Genomic DNA, 19,722 nt, shown 5'->3' on the forward strand with positions numbered 1-19,722 from the left:
TGTATTTTATCTAATAATGTTTCTAATGCTCCTGGTAAAAGCAGAATTTTAGACCCTGCTAAACATTTGAGAGAGTTTATAGATACATACCGCTTGAAACATATCACTGGCTATACTGAAGCAGTTTCTCTTTTTTTTTTACATTCTTCTCACATAGACATGCCACATATTATAGAACTTATAGAATATTCCTTTCAAATGAGTTGATCAACAATCTGGGTAAAACAAAAGTAATCTCCTGTCTCCTCTTTGAGTTAACAATTAGTATAAACTTTAATGTTCAATTTAAAAGAATTCAGACTCAAGAATCCAATGCCAAAAGACAAAAAACAACATTTATTGCAAAGCTTTCAGGTCACAAACACCCTTCCTCAGTGCTACTATCATGAAAGTAAAAAATACAACATTTAAATAAGAGTTGTGAAAAGACACATGATTACAGCCAGCCTATCACAGAATAGTAATCTACCCCCGTATTACAATATACACTTTGTACATATGCATATGTAAAAAAGTTATATAAAATCATTTAAAAATTCATATATAAATATAAATGTACATACCATACACATATATATAAACATATACATAAAACTATATATTTCCTGCCTGTTTTTTTTTTACTAAAATAGGCTTCAACCTAACATCATTATTTAAACCAGGTAAAGAATCTGCCTGTAACCTAACTATCCATTCATACTCTTTAAGTTCAACAATATTGTTAATGTTACCATCCCTATTACTAACATATACTTCATCAATAACTATGAATTTAAATCAATGTTCTTGACCTTTTTCAGAAATGTGTTTACTTAATGCATTAGTTTTTATGTTTCTTCAATTTCTTTATAGTTTTTGTGACAAATTAAAAGAATACCAGCTTACATAATTAAACTAAAAGACTTCAAGGACTTTATCACTTCTGAAAGTCAAAATTTCATAAGTATCAATAGCACCTATGATACTTCTGAAATTTATATATGGGACTCTTTAAAAGCATACTTATATGGAAAAATCATTAATTGGTATCTCAAGAAAGAAAAACAATGGAACAAAGATCTACATGACATACAAATGAAACTTCACAAGCAAAAATTTATAATCTAATGGATAAAAAACAAACAAGGGAAAGAAGACGAAATTAATATGTTAAATAATAAATATCTGGAAATATTAAATCACAAAACCATGATTAGTCTAAAGAAATGTAAATTTATAAACTTCACTGTTAATCCTAAATCTTTAAATAACTTAGCTAACAAGACCAAGAGCCTCAGTAAACTCAATCATATTAACGAAATGTTCTCTCACAAAAAAAGAAAAATGTTACATATTTATATGATATTCTGATGGAATTTAGAGAATACTTTAACATGATTAATAAAAAATCAAGTTTCTTAGATTCTAAAGAAGCAATAAAAATCTTTATCAAAAATACACTAAACGTAAATTATCAAAACTACAAGTTGATTCTTTAGCTAAAACCATTTCTTTTTCTGAAGTCCAATGTCAATTCAATAAATTAAAACAAAATAAAGCCCCTAGTAATGACTGAATTATTCCTGAAATTTATAAAATAATTCCCAAAGAAGCTTTAAGTTTATTACATAAAGTTTTTTTCTATTTTTCAACAAATTCATTACTCCACCTTCCTGAAAATATACGCTCATCTCTCCCATTTTAAAAACGAATAAAGATCTCTCTAAGTGATCCTCATATAGACCTATCTCTCTTTTAAATGTTGATTATAAAATATTTATGACCATTTATGCTGACAGGGTAAAGATATTTCTTTCCTAAATGGTTTATGAAGACTAAACAGGCTTTATTATAACTAGAAATGCATATGATACCATAAAGAGAATTTTAACAATAATCGACATTGCTAAAAATTTAAAAGAAATTTTCATTACTTTAGATATAAACTGTGCTTTTGACTCTGTTAACTGGAATTATTAATTCATTCTCTTGGAAGACTTACATTTTTCTAATAATTTCATTCAACTTATTTCACATCTTTATGTAGGAGGTCAAGCTTTCATTACAATAAGTACTTATATCTCACAAAATATACAAATCATTAAAGGGATCAAACAAGTCTGCCCTCTATCCCCTTTGCTCTTTACCTTTGTAATGGAGGAACCATTGGCTAATTTAATAAGATACCATAATTCAGTTATTTGCAGATGATATTCTTCTTACCACGAAGGGGAACAATACTTCTATATGTGCAATTTCTAGGACTATGGAAATATTTCAAAGGAAGTCAGGTCTATTTTTCAATGATAAAAAAAAATATACTTCCTATTTATTCTAATATTAAATTAGATAAGACATTTAAAAATATTTAACCCAGCCAGAGGAACTAACATATTTAGGAATAATATTACTTAAAAACATTAAAGGCATAATAGATCTAAATTATAACAAAAGCTTAGATTCTATAAAGGAACTTATAAATAAATGGGAATAAATGTCCCTTTACAATGGAGGTGAGACTCTCTATTATTAAAATGATATTATTACAAAAAGTCTATATATTGTTCAATCATTATCTTTATCATCCTCTAAAACTCCTATAAAGGAATTTAATTCACTGATTTTAAAATTCTTATGGTTTCCAAACAAACCTCTTAGAGTGGCTTTAGCTCATCATTTGAGAGATTGGTCTAGTGGTGGAATTGGTTTACCGAATCTGGAATTATACTCAATTTCCTCCATTGCTAAATCTATATCTTTGTTAATTGACACATATTTCTCTGCTAAATGGAAGGAATTCTTAGAAATGTTAACTTTTAACCCATGTAATAACCCTAATTCTCATAAATTATTAATTTTGAATAATCCATTTGCCTGCTGCTAAAAGACTTTCTCTCCACACATTTCTCAAACATACACCTCTCACTATTTACTACTTATACTAAACAATTTCAGAAATTTTATTTATAAAAAAACAGACTATAAAGCCTGGAACTTCATTCTTTCTCCAACTGCCTTTACTCAAGGAAATAAGTTTTCTTCAGATTCTGGAAAAACGATGGTGTTCAAGGATAAGAATTTAGTTTATTGGTTTCAGCTACTAACTAATGACAAATTGAAATCTGTTAATTATTTAATTCATGAATATAACTTAAAAATATTTGGTTGAAAATGCAAGCCAGTAGACAGCATGTATCTAACAAAATAGATTTAATGTCATCTATTATAAAATTGAAAATCCCTAAATTATTCAGTCTTATGGCTTTATGTTTACATCATAAATTTCCTAATAATGGCAGACTTTCACAAATATATAAAACTATTAGAAATGAAACAAAAAGTTACTCATAAAAATATTGGAACTATTTCTCATCAGTTAATAATAATCCACCTAACGATCAAGGTAAGAGAATAATATCTGAATCATCCAAATTGACTACTTCTTCTCTCAAATGGAGATTGTTTGCCCAGAAATTTATGCACAAGTCCTTTCTAACACCCCACATAATGGAGAAAATTAATGAAAGAGACAGTAAATGCTTGAGATGTAAGATGGACATAAAGGCTGATTGGTCCAATATGTTCTTTGATTGCATACTTCTTAAAATCTATTGGGATAACATAACTTTCTTCAGGCTTTATTCTCAGACAATTTTGTCTTAATTAAATCATTGGTCTTATTCAATACTCCAGTTCTTTTATGTGTGAAAAAAATTAAATACAGCCTCGTCTGGTCTGTTTTATCTGTTGCTAGAAAGGTTATAACTAGAAATTGGAAATCTGATACTTCACCCCCTTTCTCTGAATTTAAGAACATTATTACTTTGGTTTGTCATTTTGAACTGTTGACAATTAAATCAAGATCCATTAGACATACTTCTACTTATAATATGTGGTATAAGTTAAAAGTTTTATTAGACAAAGAATCTGTTCACTTATGAAGTTAATTTTTATATCCTAAGCTTTATTATAATGTTTATAGTGGACACCTTTGTAAATACTTTAGTTGTGTTTTTTTTCCTAATTATTTATTTTTTTACTGTTGGATTTCTGTAATCACTATATGTAATTGATTGTTTATATTCAAAAATTAATAAACTTGTTTTCAAAAAAAAATTCTTAACATTGATTGAGTGATAGACCCTTTCTATGTGGAACGCCAAGACACACAGACTTTTTAAGACTCAAAACGAGGAACATTCCTCACAATGAGGTACTCTTAAGAACCATGCATATTTTTGTGTTATCCTCAAAACAGGCAAAGTTTGTACTAAGATGCTAATGTATAGGCAATGCATTAATGCAGAGGCAATATACCTGAAATGCGCTGCTGGTATCTCACATTCAGCTAGTGACCTGAAGCTTTGATGTGGTCAGTTGGTAAGGAGGAACAAGAGGACAGGTATACTTCATCAGGTTAAGGTTTGGATATGTCTCTGCTAGTGCAGCTACTATCTACTTCAGGAAGTGAATGTGGCACTATGAGATCATGTGAGCTGATATCACTAAATATTCTGGAAAAATGGAAAAACACTAGCACACAGTAAACAATGCCTGGATATCCTCTATACCAGTGATTCTTGTCTCTGCTTCCAGACTGTGGTGCTTTGAACAGAGTTACTTTAAGGTTGCACCTTCTTGAAAGGCAGATAACCCACACAGTGAAAGGTTGTATAAGGCCTGGTATGTAGACATTGGAGAAAGTGGTAGGAAATACTGAGTACATAAATAAAGATAATGGAAGTTATCTGGGCCAGTAAAATGTAGAAAAAATACAAACTTGTTTTTCAAGGACTTTGAATGTTACTTATAAAGAGGATGAAAATAAAATAAACCCACTACTGAGTCCATGGTACCCTATTATTTACTATACATTTGTTTAAGTGAACTCTGTTTAACTTATATCCCTCTAGGTCCTATTGCTTAGCTTATGCTCTACTCATGCTGACACCCTAAGACTAACAAACCCCATGACATTTTTGTGTGTTCACTAATTTTTATAATAATACTGTCTCAAGTGCCTTACTTAAGTCAAAATGAGTATGTCAACAGCCACTATCTGATATAATATCCCAGACAGCCAGTCAGAATAATGTATTAGATATGTGTGTCAAGACCTTCCACTTATGAAATAAAGGTGCCTTTCATGTTATGTCCTGTTGGCATAAGCAATGAGGTATGCAGGTTAAAAGTTCATAGGTTGGTACTAGGCTATCGGCTCTAGGACCTATACAAGCCTAGCCATAACAATTACCTGGCTATTTCATCCCACAATATTTGCTTCCCTGGACCCCTGTTTAGCAGGGCGACTGACGTGATCCCCGGGGTGAATTTCATATCTCCCATCCAATCAGCAAGGTTCACTTTGAAGAGGGCAAAACAGACACTCTGCTTGACATGTATTGGCAGTCTATTCCAGAGTCTGGGGAATCTCTGGGTCAGGAATCTACCCCTCCAGAATGTGTTGTTCATTGTGATGACAAGCTTTAGATCCCTGGAGTGTGTGTCTCTGAGGGATTGGGATTTCTTTAAGTGTAGCATGTCCAACATCTCTGGGTTTGACATGGCCTTGTATGTTATGCAGAGATCGCCTCTGAGTAGATGATATACGACAGAGTATAGGTGGAGATTTTCTAGACGGTCAGCACAGGGCATCTGCTTTAGGCCTGCGATTCTTTTATTGAGGTATTTCTGCAGCCTTTCCAGTTGTTGCAGATGTCTTGAGAGGTACATACCAAACGGGTATTCTATAATGGGTCTAATGAGGGATGAGTACAGTGGGACAATGACCTCCTATTTTCTGGATGAAAAGCCCTTAGTGATGAGATGTGTCACATAGAAGGATTTCCTGACTATTGTGGTGATGTTATCGAAAGTGAGACCACTGTCCACCTGTGTCCCTAAGTCTCTTATCACACTTTCAGTGTTTAGTGTACTGCCACTTATGTGCTAATTCACGGGTACATGTTTTTTTCCCAAAGGGGATAACTATACATTTCTTGGCATTGAGCTTGAGCCCATGGCTCTGGCACCAAGCATCTGTTTCTGTAAGGCCCTTTTGTAGAATATTTACATCACTTGGGGACTCAATAATGGCTCCCAGTTTGCAGTCATCTGCGAACTTTGTTAGCCAGAGTCCCTTAGTGTTGGTCTGTACTTCAGAGAAGTAGATGCCAAACAAGAGCAGTTCCAGGACTGAACCCTGAGGTACTCCATTTGTCACTTGTCTGGAGCTGGATTTGGAGTCAGCTACTTTTACAGTGTGGGTTCTGTCAGTAAGCCAGTTAGCAACCCATCAAGTGATGTAGGGATTAATGCCCAGCTTAGTAAGTTTATCTATGATTCCAGAGTGGGGTATAGTGTTGAAGGCCTTGGCGAGGTCCAGATAGGCTGTGTGGACCACTTACCCTTGTCTACGGCTCTGGAGACTGATTCAAAGAAGTCAATCAGGTACAGGAGACAAGATCAGCCCTTCACGAACCCAAACTGCATGTCATCCAGTGTTTGAAGGTTGCCAATGTCTTTGTTTATAAGTTCCATGATAATACGTTCCATGGCCTTGCAGATCAGGCTCGTCAGACTGATGGGGCGGTAGTTCCCGGGATCCAAGGTGGATCTCCCCTTGTGGAGTGGGATAACTGTAGCTGTGTGCCACTCAGTGGGCATGAAGCCTGAGGTGAGGCTATGATTAAACAGCCACTACCTGATATAATATCCCAGACAGCCAGTCAGAATACTGTATTAGATATGTGTCAAGACCTTCCACTTATGAAATCATGGTGCCTTTAATGTTATGTCCTGTTGGCATAAACAATGAGGTAATATTAGTTTACATGTGATTTGAAAGCACTAAATTCATTTTCTTTCAATTAATTAAGTGAATAGAGGCATATTCTTTAAAAACACAAGTAATAAAAATTGTCCATTTTGTCTTTCTATCTCCTCTAAGTGGCAGATCCCATGAAACCAAGTATCCATTTCCATCTTCTTGTTCCAGTTTGTCCAAACATTATCAGTGTCATGTCAAGGACTATAACAATGGTCCTTGGAAATATGGAGCCAGAAGTGCAAATAGGAGAATATAACTCCAGATACTGGAGTCTTTTTGAGGTACAGTTGTCTCAGATGTAACAACTCCTCACATCAGATATTGCAAGGTTGAAGCCACTCTGCAAAAACTCCTGAAACATTTATTTGTGTCTTGGAATTCATAGTTATTCTAAATTATTTGCAGTTTATTTTGTGAAGTGTCAAAACTTGTATTAATAGTTCTCAGTCTCACAGTTCTGATGCAGAACCCTCTCAGAAAGGTTATTCCTTGCACTGCTCTACTCTATTATGAAAATGATAAAATCACTTCCACCAACTTTCCAAGGACTGTGTCTAGGCTTGCATTTTTTCAGCTTTAAATGTGTCTACTATTTCTTCACATTTTTTAAATGAAAGATGCTGCATAAACTAAAAGTAGTATTGTAAGTATGGATCTCAGGAACTGTCTTTATAAACACATCATAATGTATTTTTCTTTCTTCTGGTATTATACCTCCTAATATATCACATAAGTCTTAAAGTGCTTTCTTTTAAGTAATCTAATGCATACTGAAGTAAGGACCTTCCCTTACAAGGTAAGCATTTTATCCCATGCCTTTTGCTTTCCAGGTACATAGTTCATGGTTCTATTTGCTGGCTCTAAGCTTAAATGCTTTTGACTGTATCTTAGTTTTGCAAAGTCATCCTTAACTACAATCCTCAGTCAAGCCTACTACAGATCTCAGATTCATCTATGAATGAGGGGGTCTATGTCATAAAAGTGAAAAATACTTTTTTCAGATTCTGCATATTACTAACATCAAGTGTTTACTGTGGAATTATTTTTTGAATGGGTAAGAACCCTACACTGCACATGCAAGGAACTTCACCCCTGTACCTTCCTTAATTAATGCAATCAATTCCGAGACTGCAACATCTTGGGGAAAGAAGAGTCAACCCTGTACTCTCCTTAACTAATAAAATCCCCTCCATGTTGGGGGAGTCACCCCCACACACTCCTTTGGAAATATAAACTTATCTGAAAGTTGATCATCTTGGGTAAAAGGAGTCACCCCTGCACCTTCCTTAACTAATACAATCACCTCTGAGACTGCTGCATCTTGGGAATGAAGAGTCACCCACACACCCTCCGTAACTAATGCAATCAACATCTTGGGGAGTAGTCTCAGAGTGGATTATACTGGTTAAAGAGGGTGCACAGATGACTCTTCTTTCCCCAAGTTGCAGTAGTCTTAGAGCTGATTGCATTAGTTAAGGAGAGTGCGGGGGTGACTCCTCTTCCCAAGATGCAGTAGTCTCAAACTTAGCTCCCTGGCAGTGCCAGTTCAGCAGTTCAGCTCCTCCATACCACAGATACTCACTATACTGCCAAACACCTGATGCTCTCCCAGCCATTACTCTACAGAGTTCAAGGTTTGCAGGCTTACTGCTCAGTCCCACCACCACAATCTAGATAATGTACGTAGCTAGAATCAAGAATGAATCTAGACCAACAAAACCTCAAAACTCTGTGTGGAACTACAATTCACTATAGAGTTCATAAGCTAGACAGATCAGAAAGCTCAGAAATTAAAATGTGATGCAGGTGTGTCTGCTACAAGCAACCACCAGCCATGTAATACAAAAGAGAGATAGAGAGAGAAAACAGTCAGAATATTGTCTTTGTTTGGGTATCAGCCTAGGTGGCCTCCTAATTCACCTATGCAAAAGGCAAGCCCACATAATCAACTCTGTAACTGCAGCATCTTGTGGACCCGCACCCTCTATTATTACCAAAAAGTCTATATATTGTTCAATCATTATCTTTATCGTCCTCTAAAACTCTTATAAAGGAATTTAATTCACTGATTTTAAAAGTCTTATGGTTTCCAAACAAACCTCCTAGAGTGGCTTTAGCTCATCATTTGAGAGATTGGTCTAGTGGTGGAACTGGTTTACCGAATCTGGAATTATACTCAATTTCCTCCATTGTTAAATTTATATCTTTGTTAACTGACACATATTACTCTGCTAAATTGAAGAAATTCTTAGAAATTTTATCTTTTAACCCATGTAATAACCCTAATTCTCATAAATTATTAATTTTGAATAATCCATGTGCTTGCTGCTAAAAGACTTTCTCTCAACACAACTCTCACACATACACCTCTCACTATTTACTACTTATACTAAACAATTTCAGAAATTTTATGTATAAAAAAAACAGACTATAAAGCCTGGAACTTCATTCTTTCTCCAACTGCCTTTACTCAAGGAGATAAGTTTTCTTCAGATTCTGGAAAAACAATGGTGGTCAAAGGTAAGAATTTAGTTTATTGGTTTCAGCTACTAACTGATGACAAACTGAAATCTGTTAATTATTTAATTCATGAATATAACTTAAAAATCTTTGGTTGGAAATGCAAGCCTGTAGACAGTTTGTATCTAACAAAATAGATTTAATGTCACCTAATATAAAATTGAAAATCCCTAAATTATTCAGTCTTATGGCTTTATCTTTACATCATAAATTTCCTAATAATGGCAAACTTTCACAAATATATAAAACTATTAGAAATTAAACAAAAAGTTACTCAGAAAATTATTGGAACTATTTCTCATCAGTTAATAATAATCCACCTAACAATCAAGATAAGAGAATAATATTCGAATCATCCAAATTGACTACTTCTTCCCTCAAATGGAGATTGTTTGCCCAGAAATTTATGCACAAGTCCTTTCTAACACCCAACATAATGGAGAAAATTAATGAAAGAGACAGTAAATGCTTGAGATGTAAGATGGACATAAAGGCTGATTGGTCCCATATGTTCTTTGATTGCATACTTCTTAAAATTTATTGGGATAACATAAATAACTTTCTACAGGCTTTATTCTCAGACAATTTTGTCTTAATTAAATCATTTGTCCTATTCAATACTCCAGTTATTTTCTGTGTGAAAAAAATTAAATACACCCTGGTCTGGTCTGCTTTATCTGTTGCTAGAAAGGTTATAACTAGAAACGTGAAATCTGATACTTCACCCCCTTTCTCTGCATTTAAGAACATTTTTACTGAGGTTTGTCATTTTGAACTGTTGACAATTAAATCAAGATCCATTAGCCATACTTATAAAGAATATGTGGTATAAGTTAAAAGTTTTATTAGACAAAGAATCTGTTCACTTATGAAGTTAATTTGTATATCCTAAGCTTTATTATAATGTTCACAGTGGACACTTTTGTAAATACTTTAGTTGTGTTTTTTTCCTAATTATTTCTTCTTTTACTGTTGGATTTCTGTAAACATTATATGTAATTGATTGTATATATTTAAAAATTAATAAATTTGTTTTCAAAAAAAAAATTCTTAACATTGAATGAGTCACACACCCTTTCTATGTGGAATTCCAAGACACACGGACTTTTTAAGACTCAAAATGAGGAACGTTCCTCACAATGAGGTACTCTTGAGAAGCATGCATATTTTTGTGTTATCCGCAAAACAGGCAAAGTTTGTACTAAGATGCTAATGTATAGGCAATGCATTAATGCAGAGGCAATACACCTGAAATGCGCTGCTGGTATCTCACATTCAACTAGTGATCTGAAGCTTTGATGTGGCCAGTTGGTAAGGAGGAATAAGAGGACAGGTATACTTCATCAGGTGGAGGTTTGGATATGTCTCTGCTAGCGCAGCTACTACTATCTACTTCAGGAAGTGAATGTGGCACTATGAGTTCATGTGAGCTGATATCACTAAATATTCTGGAAAAAATGGAAAAACACTGGCACACAGTAAACAATGCCTGGCTATCCTCTATACCAGTGTTTCTTGTCTCTGCTTCCAGGCTGTGGTGCTTTGAACAGAGTTTCTTTAAGGTTGTACCTTCTTGAAAGGCAGATAACCCACACAGTGAAAGGTTGTATCAGGCCTGGTATGTAGCCATTGGAGAAAGTGGTAGAAAATACTGAGTACATAAATAAAGATAATGGAGGTTACCTGGGCCAGTAAAATGTAGAAAAAATACAAACTTGTTTTTCCAGGACTTTGAATGTCACTTATAAAGAGGATGAAAATAAAATAAACCCACTAATGAGTCCATGGTACCCTGTTATTTACTATACATTTGTTTAAGTGAACTCTGTTTAACTTATATCCCTCTAGGTCCTATTACTTAGCTTATGTTCTACTCATGCTGACACCCTAAGACTAACAAAACCCATGACATTTTTGTGTGTTCACTAATTTTTATAATAATACTGTCTCAAGTGCCTTACTTAAGTCAAAATGAGTATGTCGACAGCCACTATCTGATATAATATCCCAGACAGCCAGTCAGAATACTGTATTAGATATGTGTGTCAAGACCTTCCACTTATGAAATCATGGTGCCTTTCATGTTATGTCCTGTTGGCATAAACAATGAGGTATGCAGGTTAATAGGTTCATAGGTTGGTACTAGGCTATCGGCCCTAGGGCCTATACAAGCCTAGCCATAACAATTCCCTGGCTATTTCATCCCACAGTATTTACTTCCTGGACCCCTGTTTAGCAGGGCGACTGACGTGATCCCCGGGGTGAATTTCCTATCTCCCATCCAATCATCAAGGTTCCTTTTGAAGAGGGCCAAAGAGGCACTCTGCTTGACATGTATTGGCAGTCTATTCTAGAGGTGGGCAGTCTCTGGGTCAGGAACCTATCCCTCCAGAATGTTTTGTTCATTGTGATGACAAGCTTTAGATCCCTGGAGTGTGTGTCTCTGAGGGATTGGGATTTCTTTAAGTGTAACATGTCCAACAGCTCTGGGTTTGACATGGCCTTGTATGTTATGCAGAGATCGCCTCTGAGAAGACGATATGCGACAGAGTACAGGTGGAGATTTTCTAGATGGCCAGCACAGGGCATCTGCTTTAGGCCTGTGATTATTTTAGTGAGGTATTTCTGCGGCCTTTTCAGTTGTTGCAGATGTCTTGAGAGGTACATACTAAATGGGGCATTGTATTCTATAACGGGTCTAATGAGGGATGAGAACAGTGGGACAATGACCTCCTTTTTTCTGGATGAAAAGCCCTTAGTGATGAGATGTGTCACACAGAAGGATTTCCTGACTACTGTGGTGATGTTGTTATTGAAAGTAAGACCACTGTCCACCTGTGTCCCTAAGTCTCTTATCACACTTTCAGTGTTTAGTGTACTGCCACCTATATGGTAATTCATGGGTCCATGTTTTTTCCCAAAGGGGATAACTATACATTTCTTGGCATTGAGCTTGAGCCCATGCCTCTGGCACCAAGCATCTGTTTCTGTAAGATCCTTTTGTAGAATATCCACATCACTTGGGGATTCAATAATGGCTCCCAGTTTGCAGTCATCTGTGAACTTTGTTAGCCAGAGTCCCTTAGTGTTGGTCTGTACTTCAGAGAAGTAGTTGCCAAACAAGAGCGGTCCCAGGACTGAACCCTGAAGTACTCCACTTGTCACTTGTCTGGAGCTGGATTTGGAGTCAGCTACTTTTACAGTGTGGGTTCTGTCAGTAAGCCAGTTGGCAACCCATCGAGTGATGTTGGGATGAATGCCCAGCTTAGTAAGTTTATCTATGCTTCCAGAGCGGGGTATAGTGTTGAAGGCCTTGGCAAGGTCCAGATAGGCTGTGTGAACCAGCTTACCCATGTCTACAGCTCTGGAGACTGATTCAAAGAAGTCAATCAGGTTTAGGAGACAAGATTAGCCCTTCACGAACCCAAACTGCGTAGGGTCCAGTGTTTGAAGGTTGCCACTGTCTTTAGTTCCATGATAATATGTTCCATGGCCTTGCAGATCAGGCTCGTCAGACTGATGGGGCAGTAGTTCCCAGGATCCAAAGTGGATCTCCCCTTGTGGAGTGGGATAACTGTAGCTGTGTGCCACTCAGTGGGCATGAAGCCTGAGGTGAGGCTATGATTTAACAGCCACTATCTGATATAATATCCCAAACAGCCAGTCAGAATACTGTATTAGATATGTGTCAAGACCTTCCACTTATGAAATCATGGTGCCTTTAATGTTATGTCCTGTTGGAATAAACAATGAGGTAATATTAGTTTACATGTGATTTGAAAGCACTAAATTCATTTTCTTTCAATTAATTAAGTGAATAGAGGCATATTCTTTAAAAACACAAGTAATAAAAACTGTCCATTTTGTCTTTCTATCTCCTCTAAGTGGCAGATCCCATGAAACCAAGTATCCATTTCCATCTTCTTCTTGCAGTTTGTCCAAACATTATCAGTGTTATGTCAAGGACTATAACAATGGTCCTTGGAAATATGGAGCCAGAAGTGCAAATAGGAGAATATAACTCCAGATACTGGAGTCTTTTTGAGGTACAGTTGTCTCAGATGTAACAACTCCTCACATCAGATATTGCAAGGTTGAAGCCACTCTGCAAAAACTCCTGAAACATTTAGTGTCTTGGAATTCATAGTTATTCTGAATGATTTGCAGTTTATTTTGTGAAGTGTCAGAACTCGTACTAATAGTTCTCAGTCTCACAGTTCTGATGCAGAACCCTCTCAGAAAGGTTATTCCTTGCACTGCTCTACTCTATTATGGAAATGTTAAAATCACTTCCACCAACTTTCCAAGGACTGTGTCTAGACTTGCATTTTTTTTCAGCTTTAAATGTGTCTACTATTTCTTCACATTTTTTAAATGAAAGATGCTACATAAACTAAATGCAGTATTTTAAGTATGGATCTCAGGAACTGTCTTTATAAACACATCATAATTTGTTTTTCTTTCTTCTGGTATTATACCTCCTAATATATCACACAAGTCTTAAAGTGCTTTCTTTTAAGTAATCTAATGCATACTGAAGTAAGGACCTTCCCTTACAAGGTAAGCATTTTATCCCATGCCTTTTGCTTTCCAGGTACATAGCTCATGGTTCTATTTGCTGGCTCTAAGCTGAAATGTTTTTGACTGTATCTTAGTTTTGCAAAGTCATCCTTAACTACAATCCTCAGTCAAGCCTACTGCAGATCTCAGATTCATCTATGAATGAGGGGGTCTATGTCATAAAAGTGAAAAATACTTTTTTCATATTCTGAACATTACTAACATCAAGTGTTTACTGTGGAATTATTTTTTTGAATGGGTAAGAACCCTACACTGCACATGCAAGAAACTTTATCCCTGTACCTTCCTTAATTAATGCAATCATCTCCGAGACTGCAACATCTTGGGGAAAGAAGAGTCATCCCTGTACTCTCCTTAACTAATAAAATCCCCTCAATGTTGGGGTAGTCACCCACACACACTCCTTTACCAATATAAACTTATCTGAAAGTTGATCATCTTGGGTAAAAGGAGTCACCCCTGCACCTTCCTTAACTAATACAATCACCTCTGAGACTGCTGCATCTTGGGAATGAAGAGTCACCCACACACCCTCCGTAACTAATACAATCAACATCTTGGGGAGTAGTCTCAGAGTGGATTATACTCCTTTCCCCAAGTTGCAGTAGTCTTAGAGCTGATTGCATTAGTTAAGGAGAGTGCAGGGTTGACTCCTCTTCCCAAGATGCAGTAGTCTCAAACTTAGTTCCCTGGCAGTGCCAGTTCGGCAGTTCAGCTCCTCCATACCACAAATACTCACTGTACTGCCAAACACCTGATACTCTCTCAGCCATTACTCTACAGAGTTCAAAGTTTGCAGGCTTACTGCTCAGTCCCACCACCACAATCTAGATAATGTACGTAGCTAGAATCAAGAATGAATCTAGACCAATGAAACCTCAAAACTCTGTGTGGAACTACGATTCACTATAGAGTTCATAGGCTAGACAGATCAGAAAGCTTAGAAATTAAAATGTGATGCAGGTGTGTCTGCTAAAAGCAACCACCAGCTATGTAATACAAAAGAGAGATAGAGAGAGAAAAAAGTCAGAATATTGTCTTTGGTTGGGTATCAGCCTAGGTGGCCTCCTAATTCACCTATGCATAAGGCAAGCCCACATAATCAACTCTGTAACAGCAGCATCTTGTGGACCCGCACCATCTTTAACTAATATCATCAATGCTGAAACTGTTACTTGTTGGGGAAGAAAAGTCATTCTCCTTCCCTGTACCCCCTTAACTAATATAATCACCTTTGAGTCTAATATTAGTTTCTCAGGTGACGTAGAGGGATAAACCTCTGACTACAGCCCAGTTAGCCCAGGCTCAATCAGTGTCTCAGGTGAATGACAAATCAGCAGGGGAAAGACAGGTGAATATGAGGGCATTCTCTGCAGCAATCCCTGGTGGAGGCTGGTGATGCTGTGGTGAAGAGGCATAGCCCAAGGAGGGGTTAGGGTGGTGGGCAGGGCTGAGCTGCCACACAGCCAGGAAGATACAATGCGTGCTTCTGTTACATGTCCACCCCTTGAGTGTCACCACATCACTGCATGGGGAGGGGGGGGGGTAACAGGGAAGACAGTAATAGAAAAAGAAAAAAAAAAACAAGAGGAATGGTGATGGGCAATACTCCGAGGACACTCTTAGGTTCCAAGACTGACCCCATCTAAAAAACGAAGAATGAGGGATTAGTAGTATGGGGTAGACTCAGCTTGGACATGAGGGAACAGTTAGGAAGGTTGCAAAATCATGCAGGGACCCCCAAAAAATAAAAAAATAAAAACTCTGGGACTGCAGTCTACTGGGGAAGAGAAGTTTCCCCTGCAGCAGCTGCAGAATGTGTTGAACAGGCTGAATTTTCTTAATCAAGGCTAGATGGGCACAATCAAACACTACAGCAGTGAATGAATTTTAGTTTCAGTGCAGCAGTACCACCATCCTCAAAGACAATATAAAACACTGGTCCCAGTCCTAAGCCAGATATACCACTCCTCATATCGCACAACTCTTCGTGTAGCTTCACTGACCACTGTTTTTTACATCATGCCTGGCAGCTCGGATGATTATGTTAAGACAACAAAGTGTTAATGGCTTTCATTCTGTAGTCCTAGTTTGACACCTTCAGTTTCCATTTCCTTGTCTGTGATTCTGAACAAGTCACTTAAAAGGGATATTCCTGACAACATACTTTTGTGCCTAGTGGCTTTGCTTACTTAAACAATGACTGTGGTTCTCTCTCCTTTTTTTTTTTTTTTTTTTTTCATAATGTTGCATTTCAAGCAAAACATGGAATTGTGTCAAATACTTTGTTGAAGTACAGGCAAGCTATGGTCACAACCCTCTCCGAACCACTAAACTGATCATCTTGTCAATGATGGTATTTAGAACTTTCTGGTATGTCCCTTTATGAATTCATACTGCCTTGGTCCTTCTGGTGTATTCCTCTTTAAATCCATACTGCTCCGGGTCTTGTCCCTACTGCCCTCTACACACTTGATGGCATTTTTCCTTTAAAAGCAGTTCAATCATTTCCTTGCTACAGGGGTTAACATAGCTGACCTACATTTTCCTACCTCAATGTTACTGCTGCATTTGCACATTTATGCTGCTGGATCATTCTGCTACACTTGCAGTACACAAAACATTACATAAGGTTGGAATAATGTTCACAGTTTTGGAGAGGAAAAGGCCTTTAGGCAAATATGGTGTAGGCACTGGAAACATTGCTAACATGTTAAAGAATACCAGAGCTGGAGTGATGAAAACTTTTGGAGAATTGGACATGCACACAATGAAGGAGTAAAGAGAATGGCACTTCTAACATATGAGAGGGAAGTGGTCAAAGTGCAGTGAAAAGGAAGAATGGGCACAGAAGCAAATTAAAGCTCAATATAAAGAAAACAGTTCTATAGACAAGCCCTGGAATGCAATAGCCAGAAGAAATGTAAGGTGAAGGTCAGTGAAAAAGTAAGTTTAATCAATAACTAAGATGGGTGGGTGGATGACAGAGTGACATAGGGGAGCGCAGGGCAGTTTTGTGGAAGATAAATTACATTTTCAGCTATACCTACATTTTGGTTCTATCAGTATATCTGTATAAATCTGCTATTGCATTTTATATATTTTTAGAATGAATGTGGGACTGCTTGTTTCAGCCATATCAATAAGTACCTACACAAATGAGCATCTTCACTGTGCATTGAGCATATATTGCCAAGTGCCCTTGAGCATTCAGGCAAAATATTATTATATACATTGTATTTAACATTGCATTTGAAAACAGTCATATTCTAAGTTGCAATTATAGTGGGGCATCATTGTTGAAAAGTGGCATGACTAGAGTCAGTCTGCCATTAGAAACTGCTGACACCGACTTTACAAGACCTTCAACAAGCAATTTTGGTAGAACATTTTCCTTTGCCAGTGTAACAGTAAACTTTTAAGAAGCAAATCATTTCAATTATTTTCTGTTTAGTTGCATACACAGTTTTAAATGCAGCTGTTTAGATATCAAGTATGCACATTCCTCTCGAGTGTACCTCATTATGAGGAACGTACCTCATTTGGGGTCTTAAAAAGTTCATGTTCCTCGAAGTTCCATAATGAAAGGGCCTGTCACACATTCAGCGTTAGAGATTTTTTAACTGATATCCAAGGTGAATAGAACTAAATCATCATATTAATTCATTAAAATATATTTTTATAAATAAAAACAGCATATTTTAACCACCCTATGACCTTCCTTGTCGAAGTTGTTAGTAATCCATTTTTACGTGTTCCACATTTTGCCCATTTGTTCCACATTATGAAGGCCAGTGTTCCTCATTTTGGAAATGGCAGGTTGAGAGCCTTGAGTCTGCATTAAACCTTCATGAACTTAAACATGCTTCTGCTTACGCTACAACTACACGTGTGGTGAATTCACCAGTATTCCTACTTCATAAACAGATGCAAAACGTAACCATTTTAAGAAGCTTATTCTCATGCCACCTTACGGTACTTATCAAACTCGGGAATGCTTTTTCGCCTGTAGATATTATACATCTTATACATCTACATTTAAAAGACATTGATTCAGTTCTCAATGTCCCGGTGCATGCATGGTGTATACTTACTCCAATTTTTTGAACCTTTCAGCACCAGCTGCCACATAGTGCTCTCCGCTTTGCAGGTCTTCCAACTTGTTTACTCGATGCCCTTGTCGTGGGGTATAAAGATTTCGGACGGCGCCGAAAGGTGCCTGTACCCCACCTGTCACCTCTCTGAGAAACACCTCAAAGCTAGTCACTTTCTTTTCGTTAATCACCAGCTTTCTGCCCAGGTAAAAGGGATCTCCATTTCGATAGATCATCACATTCTTCACTACAGGTTGAGAAAGGAAACTTGGTCGAGCAGTACTCATTTCTCCTAGTATATGTTATCAGCTCAAAACAGACAGAATCTACCTGCAGTACGCTTAAATGCTTGATCTACACCGTGACACGCAGTCTGTCATTACCTAGCAGGTGGAAATCAATCTAATGACTTATTTTAAACATAACATGGGATGTAATTTTTACAGATAATGCCACAGTTTTATGCACGCACTGCAATCCCAGTACGCTGCGAAAGGTCAAATTTTGTTTGAAGCTGTTACAGTTTTTAAAACGCAGTAATTAAAAAAGTCCAACAGCGACAAATTCCATCAAGTGCAAGCATTCTGTGATATTTCAGAAATGAAAGTAAACAAGTACCCCAAGCAGAGCCGGACCTGCCCACGATGCACAAATATTACTTAGGTGCATTACACTTACAGTCCCACCGTTCTAAATGGAGACATAGGTGGCCGTCCCATTCAGCCTGAAACCGTACACATACACTCACGCGCCGCGCACTCAGAAACAGCCGCTCACAGGCTGAAGGACTCGCGGAGGTGCCATGGGAAACTTTGTTACTTTACAGCACCTTGTCTCTATAGTAACCCGCTTTCGGAGAGCTTCTAGCTGTCTCTGCTACTCTAAGTGCCGGCATCACCTAGAGGTGTGGTGTCAGGAATTAACGCCACCCTGCCTATAAACTGTCAATTTGTTGTTCAGGTCCTCGTGTTTTTGGCGGACGTGCATAGGAAGTCATTAGGCTACTGCTTTACTAGGACGCCGATTAATGCTTTATATGCCGAAATAAGAGTATCTAAAAGTCACCAACGTGCCTCTCAACTTCTTGGCCCAAGAAATATGATCAAAGCCTAAAATAATTGGTGACAAACAAAGGCCCAGAAATAGGGATAGATTTTAAATGTTGCTCTTGTTGATAAAATAACAGGTTGTATGTTAGCTTGCGTTTTGAAGGCTTTGTAGTCCCAAACTCAAATGTATGACATTATATGTTAAGTTGTCTATCTCGCCTTCATTCTTGCTGGATGGTGTATCCCACAATGCACAGCTATCGAGGTGTTGGTTTTCACCGTTCTTGGTAAGTGACTTTTGTGTAAATTAGTCTATTAAAACCCTTTAATTTTAATATTTTACTTATTTTTAGTTTAGAGAAATTTTTCAAGAACTTTAGGTTCTTCCTTGCCTATACAGGCCTTTTCTACTTTCCTAGTGGAGTGTGTGCATTATTTCTTATTTTAAAACCTAGTTAGTGTTTTATTATAATTTAAACTTGACAGGGTGTAATTAGTGTGTTTGTGTGTGTGTTTGATTACACCTTTCAGAAAATGTCTCTGATGCAGGACTCCTGTGCTGTGTGCCATGGCTTCAGCCCAGGGGTCCTGCAGGAAAGAAAAATAAATTGATCTCTGGAGCCGATGAGTCTCAGTCCACAGTTTCTGTGGTTCCGCCAGAGCCGAGGTA

General features: G+C 37.1%; 1 protein-coding gene across 2 annotated transcripts in view; it reads right to left on the minus strand.

Annotated features, from left to right (window-relative positions):
* The window catches only part of DCDC2 (doublecortin domain containing 2), a 1,207,165-nt gene extending 1,188,330 nt beyond the window's left edge, over positions 1-18,835 (minus strand). For both annotated transcript variants that reach the window (XM_044065744.1, XM_044065743.1), the window contains exon 1: positions 18,004-18,835. In XM_044065744.1, the coding sequence (XP_043921679.1) occupies positions 18,004-18,290 (287 nt within the window). In that variant the 5' untranslated portion in view covers positions 18,291-18,835. The remainder of the gene's footprint in view (positions 1-18,003) is intronic.
* Positions 18,836-19,722: the final 887 nt, after the last annotated feature.

This window comes from Protopterus annectens, chromosome 3.part0 (assembly GCF_019279795.1).
Source record: "Protopterus annectens isolate FY-2018-M chromosome 3.part0, PAN1.0, whole genome shotgun sequence".
NCBI lineage: Eukaryota > Metazoa > Chordata > Ceratodontiformes > Protopteridae > Protopterus > Protopterus annectens.